Source organism: Pleurodeles waltl, chromosome 1_2 (genome assembly GCF_031143425.1).
Source record: "Pleurodeles waltl isolate 20211129_DDA chromosome 1_2, aPleWal1.hap1.20221129, whole genome shotgun sequence".
Classification (NCBI taxonomy): domain Eukaryota; kingdom Metazoa; phylum Chordata; class Amphibia; order Caudata; family Salamandridae; genus Pleurodeles; species Pleurodeles waltl.
The window spans coordinates 983,903,624-983,930,726 of NC_090437.1; the positions used below are offsets into that span (position 1 = coordinate 983,903,624).

The 27,103-nt window shown below is 45.4% G+C and overlaps 1 protein-coding gene across 1 annotated transcript in view; it reads right to left on the reverse strand.

Moving 5' to 3' along the window:
* SLAIN2 (SLAIN motif family member 2) overlaps positions 1-27,103 on the reverse strand; it is a 245,088-nt gene that overhangs the window by 89,073 nt on the left and 128,912 nt on the right. The window contains exons 3-4 of the mRNA XM_069201609.1: positions 26,904-27,071; positions 16,207-16,368 (exon numbers count right to left, since the gene is read on the reverse strand). Coding sequence (XP_069057710.1) covers positions 16,207-16,368; positions 26,904-27,071 — 330 coding nt within the window. The remainder of the gene's footprint in view (positions 1-16,206; positions 16,369-26,903; positions 27,072-27,103) is intronic.

A 27,103-nucleotide genomic window follows, 5' to 3' on the forward strand; every position in this document is an offset into this window, starting at 1 on the left:
CACTTGAGCATCTCCGCGTGTCCAATTGGACATACCATCATGAACCTACAATATTTAGGACAATAGAAACTTTGGATGTGCGCACCATTTATACACAGCCACAAATCTCTGTTGATATCTTACATTTTATGTAGTTACCTCAAATCTTGAATCTTGTGGTTCTAAAATAAATTAATAAAATATATTTTTCTATATAAGAACTATTGACCTGGAGTTAAGTCTTTGAGTGTGTGTTCCTCATTTATTGCCTGTGTGCGTGCAACAAATGCTTAACGCTACCCTCTGATAAGCCTACTGCTCGACCACACTACCACAAAATAGAGCATTAGTATTATCTAATTTTGCCACTATCAACCTCTAAGGGGAACCCTTGGACTCTGTGCACACTATCTCTCACTTTGAGATAGTATATACAGAGCCAACTTCCTACATGTACAATACAATAAAAGAAAGAAAAAAATGTCTTGCAGATATTACTTCCTCCTATTTGTAGTTCTCATCATAGATTTCTTCACATTTACTGTTTCACTTTCTCCCTAAACAAATTGTTATATCAGCAGAAGTTCTTTTTCACCAAAAAAAATGAAAAAATGATTTCCAGTGGCTCCATCACTCCTAATCTTTGCTCTCCCTTCTTCACTCATGGCCTTGAGAACTGCTTCTGTCACAGGAAGGACTTCACCAAAATGATGCTTTTACTTTTAAAATCGTGTGTGGAAGCCCTGCAAGGTGGCCATGCCACCTACTGGTGCATCCAAAACCATCTCTGACCAGTTCTGCCATGCTTTTTGTGATGTACAGCTGCAGATTTTAATTTTTATTTAAAGTGTTTTGGAAAGCTCAAAATACACACATGAAAGGTCCAGCTTTCAGACTTATAGTGAAAACGGCCAGGTTTTCAGTGTTTTACGCTGGTTCCCGAGGGATGCCTACTAGTAATAAGTTCAGGAGTAAAGGTCCTGGCACTCTGAAGGTGGGACTGCCCAATTTCTTGTTTAAATTTAGGGACTTCTAAAAACCATTGGCCAATAAATCTTACAATGCTGTGAGGAAAATATTTTGAATTTCTTAGCCAGTAAGAACGTTGCTTTGGGGATAGAAAATGAAGTGAATGGCAGGTGTCACTTGCAAGTAATGGGAGCACAGTGAGGCAAAGGGAGGTAGCTCAAATGTGATGTTTTGCTATAGCAAGGCACAATAAGGTTCTAGCTGCAGCATTCAGAATATGGCGTATTCTCGTATTTGGTAGGGGGTGATGGACCAAATTGCTGAGGTCCAGGTGGGATTTTACATGGGCTTTTAGAACCATGAGTTTAAGGAAAGAGAGGAAAAGAAGGCATTTTACACAATGCCCTCAGGTTAAAGAACACAGACTTTATGGTGGAAAACGCTTGATTTTTCATAGTCTGTTCTTTGTCTTAGATTGTACTGAAATTCTTTACTACGCAAATTCAGGTGGTGCTCTGACAAATGCTTTACAATGGGATGGCTGGATGAGCATTATTAAAGAGGGTGTTCAAAGGCCAACTACCTGCATTACCATGAAAGTATTTTACTCCCTATGTGCTCACTCTTTTTCTTTAGGGTCAAGCGTGCAAGTGCTGCAGCCTGTTGTAATCACTCTGTGGGATTTTAACCATGCCCACTCTTGTTATTCATTCTTTGTTGTGCTTCATTTTTATTGGTGCATTTTGTGAAATGTCCCTCCTTTGTGTGCTGAGTTCTCGCCCCAGGTGATTTAACTAAGTGAACATTTCTGTTGGCCATTTTGGTTTGCCTTTCATCCCAGCCGCAATCCTTTCTAGAAATTCACGCAGGGAGCCAATAACTCTCACGCTCATGGTGGCGGTGGCACGTTGAATCGGCTTGCTTAGGTCAACTGTTTTACTTTTCATTTTCAATTAATGTGGCAAGAAAAGTCCAGTTAGGAATTTACAATGCTAATAGCTCTAACTCAAGCAAACGTGAGACCCATTGAATTGCAAATGCTTAATTTTACTGCAACTCCTTTTACTCCTTTTTTTTAGTCCAAATTCTCAGAAACATGAAAGAAATGGGGAAAGTGCCTTTGTGAACAATACGAACGCAGTTACCACCAACAAAGGCTTTCATTGAAAGATATAATTGAAAAAGCATTATTCATACATATTGCTATGACTACACACCTATGTATGTCCTAGAGCAGTAATGCCGGAAAGGGGGTATAGACCAAGGTAGGGGTACATCATTGCTGGCCAAGTCAAACAGACCAACAGCTACTCCCGACATCATGTACAGGTGGGACTGAAGCTTAACAAGGCATTTAGAAGGACAGGTAAACAGGATAGAGGTCAAAGAGTTACGACCAGACTCAATAGTGTGTAGCCAGAGTGTCCGTGTCAGCTAGATAATGTCCCCAAATCCCACTGGGCATGTTTAGTTGGCCTTGGACTTTGTAAACTACTTGTAAGCAGGAGACGATCTACGACAATTCTGCATACCACCCTGACTCTGCTATTGTGGGCAGCAAAGGTGATCTCCAGTGGCGTAAAAAGTAGATGTCAGCAGTGGCTAAGGCTGTCACTATTCGCCTCTGACGAATGTCAGGGGGGTGGTGGTGGAAAGAGGGGGGTTTGGGGTGGGGGAGGTGCAGTATGAGCCACGTAAAGCTTTTTAAGTACAGAAAATTACTGTATTTGAGTATCTAGTAGCAATGATCACATTTTCTCCATTTAGTCTCTATTTCGCTTACACTGCCAAAATAGTACAGTGATCGATAGGGTTTGTTTAGAAAAGAGATGATCAACGTGTAAACTGCACTATACTGACACTGGTCCCCGTAATGATTCTCAAGGCTTGATATAATACATGATGGGTGCAAAGGTGGGCCACATGGTTACACCTCCAAGTTTACCATGGAAGCGATGGGCCATTTAACAATATTTTCAGTGATACCACTCCAGTAAGGCAAAATCAAAGTTCAGAGTATCGAAGGACATGTGTGCCTTCTGCAATAAGCTGATTTGCGCGAGTGTGAACCCGTTCAATTTCCAACATGTCCAGTGTATCCTTTTGCCCCTGTTAAAAATGCCTGCGTTGTTACAGAGGGACTGTAAGGAATGTACTATAGGGTACACGACTATTCTCCTAAGTGCAATTTTCCAGATAGTATGAATTACATGTATTACAGGTTTAACAGTAAGGGGTAGTGATTTGGGTGTAAAGATATGAAAAATTGACCTGGTTCAAAGCAACATGTTTCAGCAACATCAAAGCCACAGAGGGGGAGATTAAGCATTGTGCTATATGCAGACGATATACTTCTCTTGCAAAAAGCTGGAGGACTAACTATCACCACTGCTGCAGGCACTATCGAAACTAAATGTTAACTGGGAGAAATCTGAAATATTTCTGTTAACATCAGTTGGGTACACATGCACAGTGGAATGTCCCCAAGACTCTGTTAAATACCTGAAAATAAACACACCCAGGAAAAAGGTGATCAGTCTTTGTGACATCTATGTAAAGTATTATGTGTTCATAAAGCAGTAACCAAATTGAAATGCACAACAATAAAAATACCCAAAAGAATTAGAAAAATAGAGTAAAAACAACAAAAATCCAAGAAGGGCAAATTAATTTTTAAAGATTTAAGTAAAAATAGTGCCAAGAAGCACATAGTGCCAATGATAGCCAATGGTCACTGTAGGCCAGGAATTAGGCGCAATTTGATGCTGACCACAATGGAGCACTAGTCAGGTACACTAGCTACATTCCTCCTGGTCAAAGATTTGATCTTTTGGCTTTAGCTCGTTGTAGGAAAGTGACTCTTCTGACCTAGTCACCCCCACTTTTTGCCTTGTTTCTGTTGTAATTTCGACTGGAAGTGCACTGGGTTCCTGCTAACCAGGTCCCCAGTGCCAGATCTATTTCCACCAAAACTGCACACTTGGTTTTCCCAATTGGCAAAACCTTTGGTATCTACTATAAGTTCCTAGTAAATGGAACCGCTGGGTGCCTGGGGTAGTAAAGAGGGCCAGCAAGGGCTGCAGAACTAATCAGCCCACCGTAAGTGACTCCTCACCAAGCACATGACAGGCTGCCATTGCAGGCTGCATGTCGTGGTGCAGACAGAAGTGGAAACATGATATGGCACACAGCTATGTCTTTGTTGATTCTCAGACACAGTAATTGACCAGGGAAGCCATTTTGAAAACATTTGCTGGGCACTGGTCAATATCAGTTCTTCAGCTACATGATGGCTTCACTGAAAAAACGGATGTTTGGTATCAAACATCTCGAATTGGTGAGCCCACACTGATGCCAATGTTGGATCCACTAACATCTGCACCCAGACAGCACCTTAGAGGTGCCCCCAGAAATTCTACCAGCTACTGGTGTGTTCACTGAACAGTTCAGCCACCCCAGCCACGTTTCTGACCCTCAAAGGGGACAGCCAGCACTCTCGAGGGCCAGAGACAAAAGCGTGGGCTAGGCGGGGGTGTTAACACCTCACCCAGGCAGGATGGACATTCCAGGGTGGGAAGCTTTAAAGGCCTAGCCACCTCTGGAATACAGGTCATCTCTGCTAGCTGGAGAAACTTGGGTCGCCTTTATAATGCCTCCAGATGTCAGAGATAACTGACACTCCTGTCCTGACCCCACTTTTGGTGGCAGAACAGGTGGGAAAATTAGGCAGATTAGGTGTGTCCACTTCATTTCAGTCCCACCCCTAAGGTGGACGAGCTAAAGCGGACACTACTTCCATCTTAGTTGGAAGGAATTATGCGACTAGGGTTAGGATTATGCCCACTTCCCAGCAGAAGTGCTCATAGAAAGGGTGTAGTCACCCTAAAGGTGGTCAAGCTCATTGGCTAGCAACTGGCACTCCCTGTAACACCCCTAAATTGATTATTCAGGTGGCACCCCTGAACCCTAGAGCTCAGATTCTGATGAGCTAAGAACAAAAGAACAAAGAAGAGACGCACTAGCAGAACAGTAGAAGAAGGAGCAGCTGAGCAGGTAACAACCCCGCCGGCATGTCTGCACTCCTCGACCGACTCTGTACCAAAAGATGCCCCATCATGCAGCTGAACCTCCTGAAACCTGAGAGGACTGCCTGCCTTTGAAAAAAACTAAACTCTCCCATTAGGAGCGGACCTCCTCTCCAAACAACTTCCAGGAAAGTCCAGACACCTGATGGCATCACTGCACCCACAGTCACTGACCACAGTTGGAGTGGACCTCCAGTACCAGCAAGGTCCCCCCAGCTGTCCAGAGACCAAGTTCATTGTGGTTTCACCCCTTCAGGACTCCCTGAAAGCGCCTGCAGCCTCTGCACGCAGCCCCCCTCTCCTGCAGCTACTAGAGTAAGTGAACCTGACACCTAAAGCAAACACAGCACCCGTTGCCACCGGCTCGAGTTGGAGTGGACCCTTGGTGTCAACAACGTCCCCCAGCTCTCCTGAGCTCCAGTCCACTGTGGTTTCACCCCTCCTGGACTCCCTGACGACACCTGCAGCCTTAAACCACAGGACCCCACAACCATGAGTGCTCCAGGACAAGAAAACCTGACACCAAAGGATACCCTTGCATCCTTAGCCCCTGGGCCTTGTAGAAGAAGATAAAAGGAGCTCATTTATGTGACTTAACTGTTGGTTGCCCCTTCTGGCCCCCAAGCGAGAGTCTGCTGCCTAAATCCACAGAGACCAATCCCCACTGAAATACACTGGGCACCACATGCATACTGCACCTCTGTAAATGACCAACCCAGTACTGCCCGGAGTGACCTGTTGGTGTGGTCTTGCTCAGTACTTACTTTAAGTCTACAACGTTGGTCCTGTGAGGCGTCAATAAGTGCTTGTTTGCAGACTGTTTTTCCTCCCATAGTTTAACACCGAAGAACTCTGAAATTACACTGTCGGTTTTTGCGACTAAAAAGTATTGATGCTTAAAATCATACTTACCTGCTAACTAAATTCTAAGGTTCAAACATGGATATAAAAAGAAGTGTTATTTTTCTAATTTGGTCTCAGATTTATTCTTTGAGGGTGCGTCATTTATTGCCTCTGTGAGTACAGTAAATGCCTAACTGATAAGCCTAACTGCTCACCCACACTACCACAAAACAGAGCATGAACCTCTAATTATTGAAATGCCTCTGGGGGGTAATATATTATTAGGCCTTATCTGTCACCCTTGGGGGCACACCTGCCTATTTTAATTAGGCCGATCTGCCCCCAAGAGGGGGCAGAAACAAATAGGCAATATTTTTATTTTTTACTGATAGCGACAGACCCCTTAGGCAAGGGTCACTCCCCTGGGGGGCAAATTTATTTTAGGCCATTTCTGCCCCCATTAGGGGCAGATCGGCCTATTTCTATAAGGCCGATCTGCCCCCAGGGGGCACTTTTTGGACTTTGGGACCCTGCCATGTAGAAAAATCTCTGAGACCCAGACACATCCGAAAACTAAACATCTGGGTGAGCCCACGGTGGTGTGCTTCACATGCACCCCACACCATTTTCCTACCCATAATACCCTGCAAACCTCCAAAATAGCTTGAAATCACACATTTTCCCCACATTTTTGTGGTGGAACCTTCCGGAATCTGCAGGAATCCACAAAATTCTTACCACCCAGCATTGTCACATCTATACCGATAAAAATTCTGCCCCACTTGTCAGCCTAAAAATGTTTTTTCCAAACTACCCTTTGGCCCCACTTTGGATCACCCTCAATTTTGACATGTTTTTGGCTCTTCCCTGTCACAGGCACTTGGCCCACCTACACAAGTGAGGTATCATTTTCATCGGGCTACTGAGGGGAATAGGTTTGCTAGGTTTCCCTTGGTGCCGACTGAGCTGCAGGCCAAAATCCACAGCTAGGCACTTTGCAAAAAACAGGTCAGTTTATTTGGGAAAATGTGATGTGGCCAAGTTGTGTTTCCGGTCGCGGGCATTAAGCCTACCCACGCAAGTGAGGTACATTTTTATTGGGAGTCTTGGGGGAACACAAAATAGCAGACCAACTGTTATTGCCCCTTGTATTTCTCTCAATTTTTTCCTTCCAAATGTAAGAAAGTGTGTAAAAAAGACGTCTTTTTGAGAAATGCCCTGTAATTCACATGCTAGTATTGGGACCCCAGAATTCAGAGATGTGCAAAGAACCACTGCTTCTCAACACCTTATCTTGTGGGTTATGAGGGTCTAAGCGCGAACTGCCCCAAATAGTTTAAAAAAAACAAAAAAAAACTGCCACCTGAGGGAGAAAAGGCCTGGCATCGAAGGGGTTAAACCATTCAAGGGCCGAATCCACCTTAGCTCCAAATAGTCTTGACCCATCAGATGGTATATCCATCAGGGCATTCTGAACATTGGTGGAGGAACCCAAACCTCTCAAACATGCATGTCTCCTCATAGCAACTGATGTCCCTATTGCCCTAGCCACAGAGTCTGCAGTATCCAGTCCAGATTGTATGACCTGCTTCTCGGCAGCCTGACTAGCACTCAAACGCTCTGAAAAATGCCCTTGTAAATCATCTGGTAACTTAAGAAGGACCGATCTAGCTGAGTCCATAAGGGCATCTATATATCAACACTTCAAACATGTGGCATTTACTGATTTTAATGCCAGGATACCAGAGGAAAAGACCTTCTTAGCAATCTGTCCCATCCTTTTCGATTCCCTCTTCCCAGGGGCTGAATGAAAGGATCCAGGAGCAGACCTGGAAGACTAAGAAGCCTGTTACCACCAGACTCTCTGATGCTGACTCAGGAACCCAGGATCTCCAGGAGCAATCTTATATCTCCTAGCTATTGTCCTTGACACAGCCACTTCAAGCCCCTCAAAGTCCTGATTTGGGGAGATAATCTCACCTTCCTCGATGTCCCGACCTTGATGCGAGGCTAGATATTGCTTCTCTTCCAGGTGCCTCAAAGTTTACCTTATGGATCTTAGCCTCTACTCCACCAAAGGCATCGGAAGAGCACAGGCTGACGTCAGTGACTACGGAACTGGCACTGGCTACCTAGGAACTGGAGATGCAGATTGTACTGAGGAGTGATGCGACGTCGGCTGAGACCTCTCCAACGTTGGTACAATCTCCACTGGCGCCAATGATTCCTGCCAAGGATCAGTCAGCAGTGGAGACATCTTCTGCGGCACCAGCGAAGGCCAGGGCACTGGGACAAAGGTTAAGAAGGGCAGGAATGGAGCCTGCTGGTACAGTTCCGGGAAATCTTCCAATGAAAACGACATTGTATCCGTGGGGCCAGCCAGCGCACCTGCGGGAGTCACGGCCATGGCAAAAATGCCATACATGGCATTTAGAAAATGGAACTGTTCTGCCCCATGAGCAGGAAAGCTTGGAAACTCTTGCACCGGTTTAGAAGGATGAGAAGGGCCAGATGCCAGCGGAATCTCTTCCTGATCCGGGGGAGTCACCAGAGAAAATTGTAGCAGCCCCACCGGCGAAGCCTGAATCTCCACTAGCGTTGGTGTCGGGGAACCTTCGGGTGACTTTGGGGAAGGCGTACAAACCTGTGGAATCACATCCCTGGAAGACCGGCACCGCAGACAATGACGCTGTCTTTTCTTGTGCTCCTTCCTGGACGACCTCGACGAGCGACATGATGGTGACTCCGAGTGAGGCCAGGATCTCAGATGACTCAGACTTTCTTTCTTTGCTTTCGCAAGAAACCGCTTCGCTTCTCTTCCCTTTAATGCTTTGGGGTTCATGCTCTGACACAACAAACACTCCCCGACTTTGTGGTCCGAACTCAAGGACCACAAATAGTCCACATGCGGGTCAGTCACAGACATTTGACCCCCGCACCGTCTACATTGCTTGAAACCTGGTTTCTTCACAGGAGGCATTGTCTCAAATAGGACTAAAGATGACTTCCCTTCGATACAGAGTATCACAAACGGAGAGCTAAGAAAAAACATTACACGTCGAAGTAATGGAAAAATGGGAACTGACGTCAGCACACTGGCAAGGACTTCTTACTGCTCCCTCTGATGACGTCAGACGAAGTTGCGTGCAGAGCTGTAGCATTATGACGTCCTCTATGTGGAGAGCTATGGAAAAGTTTCAGTCGCTTGCAGCTCACTGGGATATTCAAAAGGTGAGGAATCCACTGGTAGAGATATCCATCAGATGAACAAGTTACTTACGTTTGGTAATGCTCTTTTCTGGTATACACCCATTCTAACTTCAGATTCCGTACCTTGTGAATACCCAAAGGCACCAGACAGGATCTAGCAATTTTTCTCAGCAATTTCCTTGTGTGCTGGTATTTGGTGCAGTGGAGTTCTGCGCGGGAAGTGTTGTCGGGCCACAATATAACCGCCACCTCCGTGCACTGATGTCAGTTTCTTTCTGAAATCTCTGTAGAGATGAATGCAGAGACTTCAATAAACAGAATGTGCCAGTGTGCAAATCTCTAATTGAAATCTTTTTAATATGAACCAAGGGAGTCCATTCCGCAGAAGTGGTAGGAGGTTGGGCCAGTGAGAAATCTGCAGTTAAAGAGTATCCACCAGAAATAGGGTTACCAAAACTGGTAACTTGTTCTTCTGAAGGATACTTCTAACCTCAGATTCCTCACCTTGTGAATAGATACAGTGGTGGGTCTCTGGAATGGATCACACTAGAAAATACACCAGGACCAAACAGGTAAAGTGTCCCTTCAGTCAGACCTAGCTATCCAAATAGTAGTGGGTTTGTGAATGTAGGCAATAGCTGATCTTAATACAAAAAACAATCCACCTGGAGGTCGTCTCTCTCTCAATGGCCTTTCCTTTCTTCACACGGGAACCCCCAATGAAAAGGCAGTCATCTATATGATGGTTCATATGCCATCAATGGAGAAATACAGAACTCTCTTAGAGTCTAGGCAATGGAGTCTTTCCTACTCCCTGATTGATGGGGAGGTGTAAAGAACATCAGCAGTGTAACAGACTGCTCTATGTGGAAAGGGTGTGGGGGGCAACTTTTAGAAGGACCGTTACCTTATCCCGCAGTAAACAGCTTGACCGGAAAGAAGATAGTGTACAGTTGTTGAACAAAGTGTACTTGTAGCTCACTCACATGAAACAACGTTATTGCTATGTGAAACACTGATTTAGGGTTAGCAACCTTAGAGCACAACTGTGCACTGGTTCAAATGGGGAAACATTAAGGGGGTGCACATTAAAAATATGACACCCAAAATCACATCTCATTGGGGCACACAAAAGGTTTTGATGGAAACATCTGGGTGAGGCCTTTTAAGAAATGCATCACAAGTGGTGATTTAAACAGAGATATGTGATCAGGTAAACACAGAAAGACCGATACGGCTGACAACCTTTCACAGTTGCCAAAGCAGGACCTTGCTGGGGCAAGGAAAGGTAAAAAAAAAAAAAGAAGGGCGCCAGATAACTGGGATGGCAGGGGCTGGATATGTCCAGAATAGCAGAACACAAGAAACTGTTCGCAGTGTCCCTCATAGATGGTTTTGGTGGAGGCACACCTGACAACCGGAATAGCATTTACTATCTCAGGAGGAAGGTCAAAAGCAATTATTTGTCACTGCTCAATCTCCAAGTGTGGAGGAATAAATTGTGCAGGTTCTACCCTGCTGCTATGACAGAAGATCCTCCAGAAGTCACAACCTGATCGGAGGATAGACACTCATGGCCAAAAGTTTTGGGCACCACACTCTTCTGACCAAACCCAGAGCAACAGGATGACTTGAGCCGAGTCATTCCTGATCTTCAACAGAACTTTGGGCAGGAGAGCTAGAGACGAAAAGGCATACATGAGTCCTGAACTCCAGTTCGACCGAAAGGCAACTTCGAAGGATGACTGCCTTGGGAACTCCAGTGAGAAAGTTTAAACACTGTGTTCTCAGCAGTGGTGAGAAGATTGAGAAAGGATTCTCACCACTGCTGGAAGACCCCCTGTGGTATCTCAGAGTGTAGCCGCCAGGCAACGCAGCTGAGATCATCCAGCCGGGTGTTTAAAGATCATGCCTGGGTTTGTACTGCCAGGAAAATGCGATGATGACTCAGCCAGTTCCAGACGTGCCGAGCCTCTTAACAAAGGACCCATGGCCCCACCGCACCCAGATTGCCTGAAACTCCAACAAGTTAAAGGGTGCAGGCACCCTTTCTACAGCTCACTTCTCCAAGAAAGTGTGAATATCTTGCTAGAGAATGGAAAAGTGGTCCTCTGGTAGCCTTTGTGGTGCAGGTGGCACATCTGGAGGGGTGGACAGGAAGGGCAGGGCATAACCCCACAGGACAATTTAAGGCACCCATCTGACTGATGTGATACTTTGCCACCCATGGTGATCTTAAATTACCCAGACTGGGTAATAGAGCACCAATGAGGGAAAACTAAAAAGGTTTTGTTGCCCCGGTGATGGATCCAGAAAGGAGGTATGGGGGGAAATGGGAATGATGGAGACTAGGTAGTTTGTTGCCACTGGAAGCCTCGACCCTGCTGACCGGATCTCCAACCTCTACATTTAAAGGTCTAAGAGGTCTGTTGTAATGGACCTCTACTGTATCCCATCTCTGAAGCCTTGAAACAACAATACTGTTGGGGGAACAACCACATGGTGCAAGGACGGGCGAGCGCACTGTTCTCTGAAACACTCTAATGCTGTGTCTGCCTAGTTTCCAGAGAGACGGGTGCCAATAAAAAAGCATGTCCATGAGGGAATGTGGGACATAACTGGAGGAGCCCAGGGATCTAATCCATGCATGGCACCGAGGCACCACAGTGGTACCAACTGCCCTACCAAGACAGTCAGTAGTGTCCAGGTCCAACCGATCACATACTTTGTCATGTCTTGGCCATCCTGGATTATTTGTTGTAAGTTGGCAAAAAGGTAGTTTGGGACTTTGGGAAAGATTGTTGTTCACCATGCATGTGGGTAACGCCCCAGGAAGCAATGGGAATTAAGGCTTGGCTGGCAGAGAAGAGTAGCTGTTTCAAGAATGCACCGCACGTCTCAACTACCTGTCCAGCAGAATGGTTGGAAACTCATTTGTGTTTACCCAGCTGGTGGAAGCCTTGAGCCTCTTTGATACGGAGTACTGAAGGAGAACAGGTGGGTATCCCGGTGCCATCCATTGAGCTATTTGTCTGCTGATAAGGAGGTAAGATCCAGGCTTTGTCCAGGTCCCCAAGAGTGTGTCAGTGAGGGCCTCAAAATGAAGGAGTGGTTCCAAAGAAGTCTGCCCTGGCTGTAGACTTTAGTAACTACATTTGTTTTAACCACCCCCAAGGAAAGCTGGAGGCCAAGAACTTCTGCCGCCTTTTTGATTACCATGGTGAAGGAGGCCGATTGCTCTACAGAGCAGCCAGGTGGGCCATTGAAGCTAGTGTGAGGAGAGGTGTCAAGGCCACAGTACCCCATGGGAGGTCTAGACAAGGATTCTTGCAATTCGTCGTCATCAATGCATGTGGCCCCCAGGTATGAGAATCTATGAGGCAGCAGAAATGTGGCAGAGTCAGAGTGGGGTTGTGCAAGAAGTCAAGGTGGATGTAACTTCGATTGATGATGCAAGGGATTCTCTTATGAGCCTGAAAGGATTATGAGCTCTCCCTCCAGTGTTGGCGGCAGCACCGCATGGGGAACGGTTTCATATTCGTTGAGGTAGGCGGAGTCGAGGCTGGTGTCGCCCTGAAAGCTAGGGCAAACCCCACAGCAGGGTTGAGAGGTGCATTCGATGCGGGACGAACCAGACAGGAGGTCCCCTCAGATCCATAGTGCACCTAGGTGTGTCAGATGGCAACGGTAGTGTGGGTCAGTCACTGACATCTGTTTTGCGGCAATCCTTACAGTGTTAAAACCCCATTGTTTTAGTAGGGGAGACATGTGCCTGGCACACTGGACATATTTCATAAAAACTTCTGTCAAGTGACAGAAATTGAAGGAGCGCTAAGGTGCGTAAAGAAAGCAACTGATGATGCGTGGATGTGGCATTTATACTGCGGCCCAACATCACAGGGTGGGAAAGAATCAATGTGGAGCTGAACGAAGTCACCTATCCGTGCGTAAGGAAACTGGTAAGAAAATCTCCAGATCCAGCCTGGGGTATTCACAAGGTTAGGAGTCTGTGGTTACAACTATTCATCAGAAAAGAGGCTTCCCTAGTTCAAGGGGGAGATGTCGATGGCAACATGCACAGTAACATTTTGAGAAGGCTTATGTAGGGACGTTGGGTTGCTTGTTTGATATCCTCCAGAGGTGCCCTTTCTGAGCAACCCTAGCCTTTTTTCAGACGAAGGATCAGAATGTGATATGCTCATATCCTTGACATACTTCGAAGCATTAGCCCACCCATACAGCAGCTCACTAGATGTATTTGTTTATTTCTGGATGTGGAATGCTGTGAAAGCATTATACCCCTCATTCCCCGAGGAGCCTGTAGCCTTAGACCCACTCACTAGTAACATCAGATTGGATGGAATGGGGAAACTTATAACGCAAATATACAAATGGTTTACCACAAACAGGGCCGATGAAGTAGTGCCTACGATGGAGAAGTGGGCAGCTCAGATAGTGGAACAGTGGTCATTTGTAAAATGGTGCTATTGTGTTGCTCACATTTCCACTAACTACAGGCACTGTTTAATACATTATACATTTTTATAATAAAAATGTATGACACCTGAGAAAGTATACAGAATAAATCCTGAGGTGAAACCTATGCATCCTACATGTAAATTGTCACATGCACGGTTTATACACCTAGCGTGGGAGTGTCCTGTTTGTTTCTCTTTTGGCAGGCTGTTGGCGCGGAACTCAGCAAAATGGTATCCTAAAATGAGCTGATTACACCACTGGTTCTCATTTGTCATCTTACAGTACTGTTGTTATTAACAAAGAGACAAGTGGTATTGGGGTGGCTGATGAGGCTTATGCAGGAACTGGTTAACTTTATCCGATCTGAAATTTGGTGTACAAATAACCCTGAGGTATAAGCTATATTGCACTTAGACATTTGAGGACCAATTGGTGAGTATTACAAAGAACACTGAGCAACTCTGCTCCACACAGAACAGGACTGAACACCAGCAAGAACAAGGTCTATATCTGCTGTGGTCTATGTACACTTTGAAAGGGGGTGGTTGCCCAAAATACCCTGCAGACTTTAAAAAAAGAAAATGTGGAGATGCATAAATAATAGTGGACCTGAGGCTGGTCTATGCACTGTAATCTAGATACCTTGGTGTAAGGCAAATAGCCTTTACATTTGATGCTATGCAACAGAAATGATATCGGTGGCAAATTAGGGGATTTTTTCCTTTTCTTTCGTGTTTGTGCTATACAATTCGAAAATTAAATAAATACCACATTTTTAAAAATGTGTACAGAAAACGGGACATCAGTCCTGTATACATTTGCTTTTCCTTTTGCCTGAAGTGTGGGTTTGTAATAAATATGTTGAAATATTTTATTTTACACCAGGAGTATGTAGAAGTACGTTTTCCACCAGAAAAGCTGAAAGGCTGTGGCACATTCTGCTAATTATTACCAATCACTAATCATGCTCCATGTTGCAGGTTTATGTAATGTGTAGAAAATCCCCTTTTAAGGGGAAGCCAAGGGACTCCGGGGAAGTCGAGGTACTTCAAGCAAGCCGAAGTACCATCTGGAGGACCTACTGCATAGGATACTACAGGGACTCACCGTCTTTCTGTTTGAATCGGGTTGGATTAAGGTGAACAAAAAAACAGGGAACTGGATATAGCGCCACCCTTTCTCAAAAGTCTGTTGTGTATCTTACAAGAAGGGAGGTTACAATGAGAATATGAGTACAAAAGGTATGAAATATCTAAGGTACATTTTTTAAACAATAAGAGACAGTTAACTCATTTTTATTTGCAAGCATGCTTTTGTGGTTTGTTAAGAATGAACTGTTCATTAACTTTCAGCTGAGAGAAGGGTCGGCGCTTTATTATGACAGAAGGTGTAAGCTTCACTGAGTTTGATATTAACGCCTTTGTTGACGTCCCTAACTACATAATGTAATGTGCTATAAATTAGCTGCATGTTTAGAATAGACTTGAGTGAACTTTTACTGGCGGCATAAAAGGGCTCAACCAGGTGTGAAGTGTAATAAAAGCCGTGGGAGGGTAAAGCTCTTCCAGAAAGAGCTATGTTCCTAAAGCCCAATTCTTCCCCCTTGAGTGAGATCACACAACCCTATTCTTTTACAGAAATCCATGTCGATGCAATAAATTTGCTAGAACTGGTTTCCTATGCCACTTTCAGTGCTGAGAACTTAATTCGGTCGCATCCAAAATCACTGAGAGCATAACTAAGGCAAAGGAGAGCCACATCACTAAATGGCTGGCTTCTGAACTTAACAGGTCAACGCAGTCTCCTCCTCCAATACCCTCCGCATGCTCCGCAGAATCTACAAGTGGATCCCTACGGAAACCAGAAAAACTGTGACCCAAGCCCTCGTCAGCAGCAGACTTGACTATGGCAAAGCACTCTACACAGGCATCCCAAAAAAAGACATCCAACGACTCCAACGCATCCAGAACGCATCCGCCAGATTGATCCTCGACATACTCCGCCGTTGCCACATCTCCCACCACCTGAAGGACCTCCACTGGCTCCCCGTGGACAAGAGGATCACCTTCAAACTTCTCACCCACGCGCAAAAAGCACTACACAACGCTGGACCCGCCTACCTGAACAACAGACTCAACTTCTACGTCCCCCCCCCGCCAACTCCGCTCCACCAACCTCTCACTCGCCACCGTTCCCCGAATCCAGTGCAAGACCTCCGGCGGCAGATCCTTCTCCTACCTCGCCGCCAAGACCTGGAACTCACTCGCCACCTCCCTGCGCCAGACCCAGGACCTCCTCACCTTCAGGAGACTCCTCAAGACATGGCTCTTCAACCGATAGCAGCTACCCCCCCCCCCAGCGCCTTGAAATCCTAACGGGTACATAGCGCGCATTATAAGTGCTTTGATTGATTGATTGAACTTAGTGTCATGGCGGTTATCACGTACCAGAATCATTATCACCTTGAAAACCAGCAAATAGCCAGCAAGGGTCAATAGACTTAATCAAAGCACTAGCCAGGACGAGGGCGGGTACTCTAAGCACATATACAATTAGATTTCACAGAATAGAACACAGAAAAATTCTCTCACCAAAGCGACTCAAGAGGATGGTTTAAATATGAGGCCAAGGGACTACTTACTTTCTTCTTGCATCCGAGCTAGAATCTGTACATCTGTGACATCATTTAGCTTGTACCCTGAGCCAACTGAGTCTTCATCTATCTCAGACGTGCTTAACTCGCTGTCAACTGAAGACTGTGGACTGACTGGAGGATTTCTTTCAGACGACCCTTTGTAATGGCCTGTGAAGCAAAAATAAAAAGGCAACGTTAAGATAAATACATGGCTCACCAACTACGAGGTTTTGAACTTAGTTACTGTGCACAAGTAGAATAAAACGCCCAGAAGCACCGTGTGCAGTATATCAAAATAAGTCGGAGTCCAAATCGGCGGGAGTAATTTTCAGACTATAAATGGACTCGATAGTAATACAAGAAAGCATGTAGTTCAGGCAATGGAATGCAAAGAGTTAGAGATAACAAAATGGAAAGGATGACTCACTTGTTATACCTGAACACTGCTTTGTTTTATGAAAAATACTATGCTTCCGGCTCTAAACACGGTCAAGGCAATCTCAACCACGAACTAAAGTTTGCTGGCGCGGTTGTTTTAGCCAACCAACTAACTATTCTGTTCCAAGACGTACACGAGTGACAAGCTATGGATAAAGACAGAACCCTACCACAGCAACTGAGCTAAACCTAGTGAACAAGTACTAGGCTTTTTTTATTCCCACATAACATGTTCAGTGTGCAAAGACTTTAATTGTACAGTTGTGGGGCAATCACAAACAACTTGTGAGTAACTATGTCCTCCTGCTATATAAATACAAGAATAAGAGTTTAATTATTTACATATTTGTAGAAAAATGGCTCCTTGTTGCAGTTACCCTACACTTTGTGCCTGATAATGATGCAGACTTCACAGAGTGTGCTGGGACCCTCCTAACCAGACCATTGTTTCCGCAACTGACACACCTCTGGCACACAGATAAGTCCCTTGTAAAAGGTAGCAGTGGTACCAAGGGCCCTGTGACCACGGAAGGTCCCTAATGGCTGCAGCATGTTTCGTGGCACCCCAAGGGTCCCCTCACCCAACACATGCACACTGCCATTGCAGATTGTGTGTGTTGGTGGGGAGAAAAAGACAAAGTCGACATGGCATCCCCCTCAGGATGACATGCCCACAAAACACTGCCTGTGGCATAGGTAGGTCACCCCTCTAGCAGGCATTAAAGCCCTAAGGCAGGGTGCACTATACCACAGGTAAAGGCATAGCTGCATGATCAATATGCCTCTATAGTGTCTAAGTCTATTCTTAGACATTGTAAGTACAGTGTGGCCATATTAAGTATATGGTCTGAGAGTTTGTCAAAACGAACTCCACAGTTCCATAATGGCTACACTGAATACTGGGAAGTTTGGTATCAAACGTCTCAGAATAATAAACCCACATTAATGCCAATGTTGGATTCATTAAAAATGCACACAGAGGGCATCTTAGAGATGCCCCCTTTACTTTACCCAATCCTTCAGTGCAGGACTGACTGGTCTGCGCCAGTCTGCCACAGAGACGAGTTGCTGACCCCCTGGGGGGATAGCCTTTGTGATCTCTGGGGCCAGAAACAAACCCTGCACTGGGTGGAGGTGCTTCACACCTCCCACCTGCAGGAACTGTAACACCTTGCAGTGAGCCTCAAAGGCTCAGTCCTGGTGTTACAATGCCCCCAAGGCACTCCAGCCAGTGGAGGTGCCCGCCCCCTCCCAGACGAGCCCCCACTTTTGGTGGCAAGTCCAGAGGGATCATGAGAAAAACAAGGGGGAGTCACTCCACCAGCCAGGTCCACCCCTAAGGTGACATTTTGCTTTGGAGGAGTAGGATCGATAGGGATGTGACCCCCTCCCCACAGGGAGTGGGCACAAGGAGGGTGTAGCCACCCTCAGGGACAGTAGCCATTGGCTACTGCCCCCTGGCCCTAACACACCCCTAGATTTAGCATTTAGGGGTGACCCTGAACACAGATCATCAGATTCCTGACGACCTCAAGAAAGAAGGACTGCTGGGCTGAAAACCCCACAGAGAAGAGAAGGAGACACCAACTGACTCGGCCCCAGCCCTACCGGCACGTCTCCTACTTCGAAAATCTGCAAGAAAAGAAGCAACACGTTCTGCAGAACCAGCGACCCCTGAAAAACCTCCAGGGGACTGCCTGCATCATCCAGGAGCAAGAAACTCTTGGACAGCAGATCTGCCCAAAGAAAAGACCAAGAAACCAACTTTAAAGGGACTCTCACCTCACTCCTGAAGCGTGAGTCCAACTGCTCTGCACCCAAAGCCCCCGGCCCATGTCCAGAGAAACCAACTATCCAGAGATGACCCCCCCAGGTGACTCAGACGACGTGTCTACTCTGGGCTGGCTTCTCTGCACCCCCACGACGACGCCTGAAGAGGGAATCCCAAGGAGCGACTGCCCGGGACGAAGATATCCGACACCTGGAGAAGCACTGCACCCGCAGCCCCCATGCCTGGGAGAAACCAACCACTGGTGCAGCAATGACCAGCAGGCGGCCCTCACTCTTGCCCAGTCGGTGGCTTGCCAGAGAGGCCCCCCTGTGCCCTACCTGCAGCGCCTAAGTGACCCCCGGGTCCCTCCATAGAGTTCTATTGAGAACCAGATGCCCTGTTGGCACATTTCACCTGGCAGCCCCGATGCCGCTGAGGGTGTGGTTTTTGTGCCTAATTGGGGCCCCTCCAGTACTCCTCCAAACCCTCCTGGTCTGCCCTCTGACAATGCGCCCTACTTACCTGCAAGCAGACTGGAACCGGAGTACCCCCTGTCTCCATAGGCGCCCACGTTATTTTGGCTCCTGTTTGACCTCTGCACCTGACCGGCCATGTGTTGCTGGTGCTTTTCTATATAAAAACCTATTGGCCTGGAGTTAAGTCAATGAGTGTGTGTTTTCATGTACTGATTGTGTGTGAACAACAAATGCTTAACACTACCCTGTGATAAGCCTAACTGCTCGACCACACTACCACAAATTGAGCATTAGTATTATCTATTATTGCCTCGGTCAAGCCTCTTGGGGAACCCCTGGACTCTGTACCATACAAAATGAGATATAGTGTGCACATACAGAGCCAGCTTCCTACAATATTTCACTACTTATTAAAATAAAAAAAGTATTTCACATTAACTCCAGATAACACCGGGTAAACACGTCCTAAACTTTAAACATGATAGAAAAGCATGTTTTACTTTATTTCCAAGCCTTAAAAAGTGTAAAGTGCAGGGAATGTATTGTACACTGTTTAATGATCTAACATGAAAAACACAAGCTTGTTTCTGTAGCTCAATAGTGTGTGATGCTAAAAGTTTCATTATGTTTCTGGTTATAGTTCCACATCTCTCCTGTAGGAAGAATGGTGCTGCGAAAGAAGATAATGATCAGCAGAATTATTTATCAATATCAAATGTAGACCATTGAATGATCCATAGAGATCTTAAAGGCGACTGGACTAGCTATATCTGCACCGACAATGAATGAAAATATTCAGAGAAGCACCAAACACATTTAACTACAAATAGGAGAAAGGTAGGCTGAAAGCACCAAATATCTTGCATATCACAACTGTGTATTAAAATGGACTGGATCAACTTGAAAGCATCAAAACAGATAACTAATCATAGGACAGCTGACTGACCCTTAATCCTTTAACATATGCTATGGCTCGATAAAATAATCCTATTGGATATTCCACATCTGCCAATGTGTAAAAAGTATAGATTTCAGAAACTAAGATTAAAACCAGATATTTAGACTGGGAACACAGAGTAGTATCTGAACAAGTTATGTAGATCAGGTGACTATGGAAAACCGTAAATAATCATTCTGTATTAGAATTAATCAATTATGGGCTCAGTTATGCTGTGAAACCAAGAGCGGTATAATACCGGACATGTTTTAGATGCATTAGTGTTCTGTACTGCAGGTTTTTTGTTTTTTTTTTGTAATGGAAAGTTATGGTGTTTACTGTTTTAAACACAATAAAAACAGATACAGATTAAAACTCGATGTACATGGTATCAGGATTGGTTTTTTTTCCCAAAAAGGGAATGACCATGTCAGACATCTACATCACTGGAAAAGAAGCAGTAAGAACATACGAGTTATATAGATCCATAACGGTAGGGAGAGTCCTATTTATAGCTTTTAAAAAATAAAGAGGGGGCGAACAAGCTACTTACCTTCAGTAACACCTTATGTAGTACAGACAATATCGAGATGCAGATTCCTTACCTTTGAATTTCTCCCAGGCATCAGACTGGATCCGGAGAATTTTCATGAACAGTAGCCCTATACGCTGTTAGGTGATTCAACCAGCTCTGCGTCCGTCGTCTGTGTCGTCCGCACCGGATATGATACTGCGGTTCCTATATAGGAGCCACCTAGGCGTGCTGACGTCAGCTTCTTTTCATGACTTTCCACACCAGAAGCGCAGCGCCATGAAGAACACAGACTACTAGTGCCTCAAAACTAAGGCCCTGAAAGGGGAGTCTCTGCCCCCTAGAAACCAGTTAACAGGTCGTGGAAGATGGGAGAGTCGGTAAGGATTCTACACCTACGTATTGTCTCTACCAGATAAGGCGTTACCGAAGGTAAGTAACTTGTTCATCTGATAGAGACTTCTAGTTGCACATTTCTTAACTTTGAATAGATACCCAAGCAATGCCATCCCAAGAGGTGGGACTGCCCACCAAGATAATATCAGAAAGACCTGCAGGGCCAAACGGGCAACGTACCCGACCCTACAGACCTGACTGTCCAGGCAGTAGTGTTTGGTGAACATGTGCAGAGATACCCACGCTGCTCCTGACAGATGTCAAGGACTGGAAACCCACACACTAAAGCACTGGTTGCAGCTGTAGCTCAGGTAGGATGAGAGTGCAAATCTTCAGGCTTTTTGGCCTGTGAGTAGCAGATCTTAATGCAGTGTATGACCCATGACAGTGGAGGCTTCTGCACTGGCCGACCCTTCTTTGCACCCACCCCACTTAACCAAAAAAATTAGTTGATCATCCACTCTTTTGGGTAGAACGTCATCACTCTTTTTTTGGGTCCAGGCTGTGGAGTCACTCCTCTTCCTTAGAAGGATGTGGGTGTGTGTAAAAAGTAGGCAAGGCGATAGATTGATCTACATGAAAAGGCAGAACACAGGCCCTAGTGCGAAGCAGCACTTTGTCAGGATAGATGGAAAGGCAGGGTGGCTTAGATGACCATGTTTGCAGCTCATTCCCCTGCAGACAGACAATTGCAACAAGGAAGGCAGTTTTCAAAGTGAGAAGACTAAGAGGACAATTATGAAAAAGCTCAAAAAGACCGCACATCAGAAATGGCAAAACCAAATTCAGATCCCACTGGAGTATAATGAATGAGGATGGAGAAAAAAGATGTGCAAGACCGCAGAGGAACTTATGTACAATAGGGGACTTGAACAAAGAGGGTTGATCAGGCAACCTCAAAAAGGCAGAAATAGCAGATAGATAACCTTTAAGAATGCCCATAGCAGAGCCCTGCTAGGCCAAAGAAAGGATAAGCCACAGGCCCTTAGAGAGATGGTCAATAGCATTGTCTGTGCACTATACCACAAATTTATTCCATCAACTGGCATATAATGTTTTGGTGGAAGGATGCTTGGCTGCCAAGAGTACGTTACAGACTTCAGGAGGAAGGTTAAAAGCTGTCAACTGTTGTCGCTCCATCTCCATGCAGGAAGGCAGAGAGTGGACGGGTTCTGTGCAGACCCCTACCCTACTTCTGCAGCAGAAGATCCTCCCAAAGGGGCATTCTGATCGTAGAATTGATGAACATGCTCAGCAGCTCCGGATACCAGGCTCTCCATGCCTAGTCCGGAGCCACAAGGATTACTTGGGCCCAGTCATTCTTGATCTTCTTGAGAAATATGGACAGAAGTGCAATGGGCAGAAAGGCGTACAGGAGGCCTGAGTTCCACTCAAGATGAAAAGCATTTTGCAGCGATTGCCGCCTTGGAAACTCCAACACGTAGAACTGCTGACACTGGGCACTCTCTACAGAGGCAAACAGATCTAACCAAGATTCACCCCACTGCTGAAAGAGACCTGGTGCCACCTCCAGATGGAGACAAAATTTTCAGCTGAGTTAGTCTGCTTTGCGTTCACAGAGCCTGCCAGATGTTGAACCATAGGGGATGTGCCCTGCTGTTCCAGCCATGTCGAGAGGAGCAGAGCATCCTGACAAAGGGTCCATGACCCCCACCCTGCACCGAGTGTTGCAGTACCACATGGCAGTGGTGTTGTCCATAAACACCTGCACCATCTTTAAACAGAAGAAATGCTTTCAATGCTAGCCAGATCGCATGAAGCTCCAACAGGTTGATATGGAGTCCAAATTCCGCTGGGACCAGATGCCTCTGATCTTCACCGCTCCCAGATGCCTGAATTATCCCAGGAGTAACACATCTGTCACTACTGTCAGATCTGGTTGGGGAAGAGAGGGATCTGCATCTGACCCATTGCGGTTTGTTAACCACCACAGCAGATCTTTCACAGTCCCCTCTAAGAGCTGGGCCTTGTTGGAGAGATTCCCCTGATGCTCTGCCCAAAGGAACTTCAAGTCCCACTGCAGAGCCCACATCTGCCACCTAGCATGAGTCACCAGCAGGATCCAGAAGTCCATGACGCCCAGCAGACTCAGAGTCATCCTCACCGAAATCCAGGATAGAGACTGAAACATCGGTATCACAGCCTGAATATCCTGGGCTCTCCCCTCGGGAGGATAAGTCCGAAACTGCACTGTGCCCGGAATAGCTCTGATGAAAGGGAACGTCTGAGAGGGAGTCAGGTGAGACTTCAGCACGATTATAGTGAACCTCAGCAAATGCAGGAGGTTCACTGTACTCTGGAGTTGGGAGAAGACAACCTAGGGTGATCTCGCCTTCAACAGCCAGTCGTCGAGACCCGGGAAAACTGGAACCCCTGATCCAACACAGATGAGCTGTGACCACTGCCATCATCTTGGTGAACATCCAAGGGGCACCGTTGAGGCTAAAGGGGAGCACAGTAAATTGAAAATGCTTGTGGCCTACCATGAACCACAAGTAATGTCTGTGGGCAGACAGGGGGGAAATGTGAAAATAAGCGTCCTTTAGGTCCAATGCTACCATCCAGTCTCCTGCGTCCATGACAGACAGAACCTGAGCCAAAGAGAGCATCTTGAGCTTCTCCTTCTTGAGGAAGCGATTGAGGGATGAAAGGTCAAGGATAGGGCAGAAGCCCTTGCCCTTTTTGGGTACCACAAAGTAGTGGAATAGCAACCACGACCTACATCTGGCATGGCAACCTATGGGTGCCCTTCTGTGCCAATGCTGAAGCCACCAGCGCAGAACCAGAAGGGGCCCCTTCTGACTCCACTGTGCCCAAAGGCGCTTCAGCAGTACTGAACTGCTGAAAAATTAGGTGCATGGCCTCATAAAACTAAGTTGGGCAGGGGGTCATTCCGGCTCCTAAAAACTCAGTAGGTGTGGAGTTGGGCCCAGACACAGGCACTGCAGAGCAAGATCTAGAACGTCAATGCTCTCTTGGTAGCTGACAGATAAGGAGAAATAGAAGAAGGCTTAAACTTCTTAGATTTCTTCTTGTGCCTCGACTTAGCCGATCACCCAAGGACGTGGAGTGGGACAGACGATGGAGAATTCCACAACAGAACCCAGGACCTTTCTCTTCACAGAGATCTAAACTTGCAGAGTCAAACGTCGGGCAAACACCAGCTTCAGGGACTGCTCCTTCAAAGCCTTTGGATGCATGGCCTGACACTCAAAGCACGACTTTGTGCGTCTTTAGTGCCTGGAGTGCCGCCATGACCTGAAGTCATCGCCCGATGACGAGAACTGCAGGACTTAAACCCGGTCTTCCTCAATAATGTCCTCAACGTACCAAGATTGGAAAACTCAAAAAATAAAATAATTGAGACACAGTCGAAAAAAGCCAGTAAAAAAAATGACTGAGGGGTAGCTCTCTTCGGATCAACGCTAGCTGGCATAGAAAGAAAATAACGGATGTCAGCTCACCATGGCGGTGCCACCTAATGGCACAGAAGGGTACTGCTCCCGAAAAATCTCCAGATCAAGTCTGAAGTGTGGGGAAAAATTCGAATGTAAGGAATCTGCAACTAGAAGTCTTTATCAGACACAAGAGTTATGAGGAGAGCCAGATTGGATATTGATCATAAGGGTGTTGATTGATTTCACAGCAAATACCAAATATGCTGAGGAAATACACCATACATGTTCCCATTGTTCTTTCTTATTAACTTTCACTCAAGCATTCGGAGGAGTCTTGAAGTTGAAACCTCCTTAAAGCTGTCTGTTGCAGACTTTAACAATATTTGTGGATCCTCCTTGTACTTGCACCGTAATGTAGTACATATGACCAAACTCGACCAGTGCAAGGACAAATAGGAGTCCCAAATATTGTTAAGATCTGCAACAGACACACCACTTCAAGGTGTTTCCGACTTTGAGACTTCCTACTGCTTAAGTGAGAGTTAAAAGAAAGAAATGACAAACTTGTCATAACCTTGATACACATATGTTTGGAGAAGTTTTGCAGCATGAGATTAATATGAATTGCCCTGATAAAGTTCTGGTGAAAGAACGAAATGTGTTGGCTGGGCTGATCAAGTGATTTTTCAATAAAGTCTGATTCGTTAAATGAGGACAAGGCTTTGTCTTGGTTATCAATTTGGAATCATGTAAAAAGAATTGCTCCATGGTGAACGATACTGTCAAAATGAAGTGATATATATCAACAGGAACACTTAGTGTGTTTCCTCCACATATATGGTATTTTCTTCACTTTATTTGGTCATTGAGTCAACATGACCCATGAATGGCTAATCACCCATTACTGAATAAATACAGTTGCATTTGCAAGGCTATTAGCACAGCATTGTTGCCTGTTTGTGCCTTTAGAATTTAGCCGATTCCACAGCGAGTAATAGGAATTAGGAGGAGGGAAGCAATCAAAAGAGGCACTTTCTATCAAGGAATGCAAGCAGGAACTGCCAAAGAGGGTGAAGTTGGATATTTTGTTGTTGGAAAGAAATAGAACAGCTAACAAAATTGTCAGGAAGGAGGTGTGGAATGACCTTTGCAGAAGGAGAGAGAAGAGAAAAAAAAGAAAAAACAATTGGATGATGATGGCACTTTGGCACAGTATAGGTGGATCAGGTATGTCAAATCACTGTTTGCAACTTGTGAGGGTCAACAGATATGTAATTGTATAAGCAAGAAGATAATTATGTCTCCAGGTTCTCTCAAGCATTTTACAAGAATGCTTGATCAAGGTAAGATTGATTGTGCACCGTGGAAAGCAAGGCTGTTTATGTGTGGATCAGCCTATTTTAACAGAAAAGATTGACTGAACCGTGGTCGTCATCCAAGAATTAAAATGATTAGCCTTCTCAACCATTATGTCAGTAAAGGAGTTATTGTTCCAATGGGGAAGGGTTTCAAATTAATGTTAGGGGATGATCACTTTAAAAATGTATAGCTCAAAGGGGATGAATGGGAATTATCAGATTGGCGGCTATTAAAAGGTGGTCTGTTCAGCCTAGCTGCAGGGGAAGGAGCACCAGGACTTTATCAAAAGAAAAGAAATTATGATCTATCAGATGGCCTGCACAATAAGTAGGCGAATAAACTTTTGAGGGTTGAGCCCATGATCGGACAACTCTGTGCAAAGATGGAAAGTGGAGGGTAAGATGTGTTATCACACAGAGATTGACATCTACCATTACAAATATAAATTTAGAAGTAGTTAGCAGCCAAGAAGACAAGTAATCTCCCAATTCAGTATAAAACTCAGAAAAAGATTCAGTCAGGCGAAAGAACATTGTCAAGGTATAGAAGACTGCAGGCCTACATGAAACAGAGCAAATTAAGAATCCTGCTAAAGAAAAAGCATTGATCGGAGGTTGAGTAGATAATATAGGAGTTGTGGAAAATAAGTGACACCTTCTTCAGGGCGGTTAAGACGATCCAAATGGTGAATTTAACTCCGAGAAATTACGATAGCAAGGTCAAAAGCCGACGTGGGGGTTAACCACGTTTCTAGTAGGTAAAAAATGTCAAAGGACTCATCCATTACCAGACTGTAAATTCCTTGGGCATGTTTGGGTAATGAAAAAAAGTTGAGAAGGTTAGATTTTAAAATGGTAAAAGCTATAAGGGGAGTTAAAAGAAGAAGAGAACGAGTTAATGGGTAAAGAAGTGAGGGATGTGGGCCGGTTGAGTGAGGTTCAGAAGGGGACGCAAATAGGTAGAGGATCGTACAGGGCACTTGTTATGGCATACAGCAGATTGAGTGCAATTCCAGAGAGGTGAAGCTGCAACAGTGGTTGGGTTGGATAGCGACTAGGCCTGGGCCCACCTGAGGCTCAGACGGGCAATAACTTGCTTGCCTTTGGTGTGCCAGACACAAAAGGATGTAGAGTTGAGGGAGTGAAAAAGATAAACAAGAGAAAAATGCCAGTATCTCAATAATTCTTTAGGCATACAACACATGAAAATTGCTCAAATTTTCATGATATATATGCCTTTCAATACATGAAAACAGCGCCATACGCTTGTATTTGGACAACAATAAGAGGTCTTTGATCCACTGCAGCTTTTCTGAGGAAAAACTGCATCACGTCTAACAAGGCAAATATAATAGTGCCTGCATTATAAACCTCACCTGTGTTGCTTGGAAGTACCAGCTGCTTTACCACTGGAAGCCTCGCTGGCGTAGAAGAAGGAGAGTTAAAACCACTGCTGTATGGACTACCACTTAGATTTGGACTGCAAGTGCTGGAGTAACTGGCAGAGTTGTAAGGGTTGCTGTAAAAACTCTGTCGTTTAGTAGCTGTGGAGACACAAAAAAATGACAGTGTTCGA